Source organism: Octodon degus, unplaced genomic scaffold (genome assembly GCF_000260255.1).
Source record: "Octodon degus isolate 3935 unplaced genomic scaffold, OctDeg1.0 scaffold00137, whole genome shotgun sequence".
In the NCBI taxonomy this organism is placed as follows: domain Eukaryota; kingdom Metazoa; phylum Chordata; class Mammalia; order Rodentia; family Octodontidae; genus Octodon; species Octodon degus.
The window spans coordinates 7,066,675-7,071,384 of NW_004524713.1; the positions used below are offsets into that span (position 1 = coordinate 7,066,675).

At 43.3% G+C, this 4,710-nt stretch overlaps 1 protein-coding gene across 1 annotated transcript in view; it reads left to right on the forward strand.

Annotated features, from left to right (window-relative positions):
* Positions 1-3,015: 3,015 nt before the first annotated feature.
* Positions 3,016-4,710, forward strand: part of Morn5 (MORN repeat containing 5) — a 51,442-nt gene continuing 49,747 nt past the window's right edge. The window contains exon 1 of the mRNA XM_023701598.1: positions 3,016-3,126. Coding sequence (XP_023557366.1) covers positions 3,080-3,126 — 47 coding nt within the window. The 5' untranslated portion in view covers positions 3,016-3,079. The remainder of the gene's footprint in view (positions 3,127-4,710) is intronic.

Genomic DNA, 4,710 nt, shown 5'->3' on the forward strand with positions numbered 1-4,710 from the left:
CAGTGTCATAACCCTAAGTCAGTGAGGTCCAAAATGGGTTAAACCTGTCCCCCACACCTGCTGATTCTTTTGGCTTTCCAAGTCCTGCTATGTCACAAATCCCACATTGACACTGATCCTCAACCTCTAGTCTGATCAATTCCAGATACACGAACTATATTTGTCCTTCTCTGTAGTCACAGTCATTAATTAGGTCTATTAACATCTTTTTCAATTTTAACAGCTCGAGAGTAGTAATCCTTCTTTTTCTTCTATCTTAAATCCATTTTTTTATTTTTATTCTTTTGATACAGGGTTTCACTACACAGTTCAGACTCATAGTGAGCTCTTGTCTCAGCCTCCCCAGCACTAGGATTACAGACATGTGCCACCACACCTGGTTTCAGTGGCTGGCACAGCATACACAGGGTTCTGGGGCCAGCTACCATGCCCAGGAATCAAACTCAGGTCCTTGCACTTGCCAGGAAGGCACTTAGGCTGCTGTGCTATCTCCCCAGTCCCTTCGATCCGTTCTTCAGTAAGTAACAGTTCTCACTTTGCTATTAAAACAAATTAGCTAAGTGCCTGCTTTGGCAAGCACAGCGTTTAGGGTTTGATCCCCAGTTCTGCATAATGCGCCGTCCCCGCCCCCAGCGTGCACTGAGCTGGCAACAGAGTCTGGGCATGGTGGCACACACCCGTAATCCCAGCGCTGGGGAGGCTGAAAACAGGAGGATCACCAGGCATCCAATCTGTGTAGTGAGATCCTGTACCAAATACACAAATGAAACTGAATAAAACAAATTAGCAACCAACTCTTCAAAGGATTTAGCTTAAAGGCAGAATAAAATCCAAACTTCCTAGCAAGCTTTCGAAGGTTTCAGGTTTTAAACTACCTTACCAGCCCTCTCATCCAGAACACTCGGAAAGGTCTATCTGCTGTTCTCTCAAAACACTGAACTCATTGTTCCCACAACCACTTCTGCATCCCCTGCATTCTCACATCTCTTACCTTTGTTCATATCCTACCCTTGGAGTTCTCCCATGTCTGCCCGTAAAAATGCCAGTCTTCAAGTGGCACTTAGCCATGTTTTACATTACGCCCAACAAATGTCTATTCCCTTAATAACCTCAGAGAACAGTACAGCTTCAAATACCTCCTACTTGGGTCTGCAAATGCTAGAAACAACCTAATCAAGGTGACTGAGTCATTAAGGATTAGAAACCAGGTTTAATAATACTACTCTTTCCTTAAACCATGTCTTCACCTCTTTCATAGTATTTAATTGTACTTTGTCTTATATTGTATGTATTTACATAATTATCTTAATCTCCACTCAACTGTGTGAACCTTACGGTCAAATTTATCCCCAAGAGAGAAATCCTGTATAAGACAGAATGTCAGATAGTTGTTGAGCCAACTTAAAAGTAAACCAAAAATACACTAACTCAAGTTTAACCTGGCTTCATGGCAGGGCAAAAACCAAGACTGGCTCCATGGCAGCAGCCTTCCTGGCGCTCGTACAAAAAGGTGACTTCTCCTAAAGTCCTTGAACACAACTAATAATTTCATCTGAGGAAAATAACAGGTGCCATCCCCACAGGCATTTAAGAAGACTACATGAAGTAATGCAGGTCAATCCACATTGTGCCTAGCTCGTATTTTTTTATTTTAGTCTTGGCCTCCCTCACCTTTAATATTTACTATCCTGTCTTGCCTTGTCAGTCTTCTACTTTCCCTCCTTTCCTCTCACCTCACTTACAGGATCAAATATAAACAAATTGGTCTTATGGCCTTGTGCATTTACTACCAAGTCCTATTTCAGTCAGAGTAGTGTATTCTCTAGGATCAGCGCCTGCCACTTCCCACCAACAGGGTCACATCAAACAACCTGAATCCCTAAACACTTAAATGTCCCATGGAACCTTTGATCTAGAGCCGGGTTCATGCTCCAACTCTACCATATCCTTGCTAAGTGCTGTCGGGATTTCCAACCTACAACACGAAAAGACTAATTATATCCTACCCTATAGTGCTGCGGGGATTAATTTAATAAACTAAGGTGTTCAAATTATTACACCTGCCTGGTTTCTAGGTTGGCTGGGCCGCGTCTGCTGAAATTACTAATACTGTTTTCACTTCGCCCCTCATAGCACTAACTATGCTGTCCTGCAACTGCCTCTTGAAATATCTCTCGCGCTCTTTCAGTACAAATTCTGTAACAGCAGGGACTTCATCTCTTATTTCCTAGTGTACGTGTGCATAGTAATTATTCAAATATCTCTTAACAAATGAAGGCTTTAGATGTGTCCTGTTACCAAACACCGCCCCGCAGCTGTCAGCTCACTCGCTCTTCCAGTAATGACTTCCGCACCGAGGATACTGCTGTAAGGTGACTGTCGCTCTCCATCGAGTGTGCGCATCTGGGGCGGCGGTGTACTCACTTCACAGGGAGGTTTGAACGACATGAAGTGGCCATGGCTGATGCTTAATTTTAAAGTACTACTATTATTCACGGAAAGAGAAGCAGATCGCTGCGGGCGGGGGGGAGGGGCTAGAGCCACAGCGGGAGAAGGCTGGGGCGGGGGTGCGCTTCCCTGAGCTGTGCAGGGACCTTTAGGGGTCACCCCGGCTTGGCTGGGGGCGAGAGGCTGGGGTCCGAACCCAGGGTCCGCAGAGGCGAAGCGGGCCTAGGCCCAGGCCTGGGAAGCTGCAGCCCTTTTGCCCCCTTGCCGGTCGTCCGGACGAGCCTCACCTCATCCACTTTCAGCTCTTCCAGAGTGGGTAGCTCCACTATCCCCGGCATGACGGTGGCAGCCCGGACCCGGGAGAGGAGCCCTTAGCTGTGTTCCCGGGTCTCCTTGAATTCCCCTTTCCACCGCGAGGAGCCGCAAACAGCACCTGCGCATGCGCGGCCGGCGGCACGCAGGCGCATTGCTCTGCCCGAGCGCGAGCCACGGAGCATGCGCGATATCAGGACGCTCGGCCGCCCAAGGGGTGGGGCTTTGTCTTGGCTCCGCCTTCCTCTCCTGGTTGTCATAGTGAGACGGTAAACACTGGGACTCCGAGACAAGGACTGGAAACTAGAAGCAGTCCTCCATGGAGTACACAGGAAGCAAGTTTATCGGGGAATATGTACGTAGGAGGTAAGGGTCTCATTTAAGTCATGGAGCTTTGAATGTCAGGGACTGTGAAAAGAAGGCTGTGTTCTGCCTCTGCGAAGGATCTTGTTCCTGGCGCTCTCAGAAACTTGATCAAGGTCGCAAATCTAAGAAGCAGTAGAACCCAGTTTCACTCATTCTGATATAGGTGTGTGTGCGCCCGGGCACGCGGGCTTGCTATCTTCCAGCTTTAGATATGGGAATTATAATTAAAATATCAAGATCCTTGTTCTCCTGGTTGGGAGTTTATTGCCACAAACAAATAAATATAAGATAATGTCAGATAACAGTAAGTTCTCTGAAAACACATGGAGATAAAGGAGGTTCCTGTGGCTACTTCAAGTCTAGCATACAGTCATCTCTATCTGCATTCTTGTCTTTATTCTATTTACATAATCTTTATACTCATTTGGGTATTATAAGTAATCTTAGATCAAAGGACATATGTCTCTGTCCTAGGTAGAAAGGTTTGGGGGAAGGGAACTGCTTTTAAAACACATTATTATTGACTTCTTCTTTGCCATTGTGTAAGATTAAGTAGTTAATTTTCTGTCATGGATTTATTTAATTTGATAATTATTGGGATTAAAATAATCAAATGTATTAATATATACTTAAAACATTAAAAAACAATAATCTTGAGAGGGTTATATATATAATGTGTAGTCAATTATGTGCAAATCTGTGTCATTTTAGACACGGGACTTGAGCATTCACACATGTGAGAGGGTCTTAGAATCAATCTCCCTCCATACCAAAGCGTGTCTGTCTTTTCAGTTCATAGCTGGTTGAATCCAGTGTTGTCAAACTTGGAAGTACAGAGATCCAACGATGTATACAGTCTTCCTTCAAGGAGTTCCCAATATGTCCACACATTGCCAATCTTACGGAAAACCCACTACTATTATGGGCTACTGGACTATATTGGGATATTTTGCTGAATTCATGCACCTACAGTATTTAAATGACAATGGAATGCCCTTCTCTGACAAAACTAACCAAAAATGTGGGATAGAAATGAACGATGATTTTGTATCGGTATACTCAAAATAGTTAGCATAGATATACAGCTCCATTCTCTTAATTCAATGAATAGAGAGGTTGTTCTAATAGTGTTTGAGACAAGATATCATGTCTGTGTCTTGTACAATGAATAACCACTAAGACCATGATATGCAGTGTATTGATTATTGAAAATGTGCTAGTAATCGGTTGTGAAACTGTCTCATTGCTATTTGTTTCTCAATAAAATTATTTTTAAAAAATAGAAGACAAAATAATTTATACTGTACTGTGGAATGTATCCCTTATTTGGAAATGCATGTTTATTGTCTAGCAAATAGAATTTAATGATATTTTATAAGTTCTTCACTGTCACAAATCTTAAATAAAAGAAAGTGTCAAAATGCAAAAAAAAAAAAAAAAAAAGACAAGAAATAGGTCTACAAATCACTACACGGACCAATAGTAAAAATCTACCCAATTCAACAAATGTTGATTATTCTCCACATACCAAGCCCTGAACATGACCCTGGTCATAATCCTTGCCCTCAGAAGGCTCACTCAGGG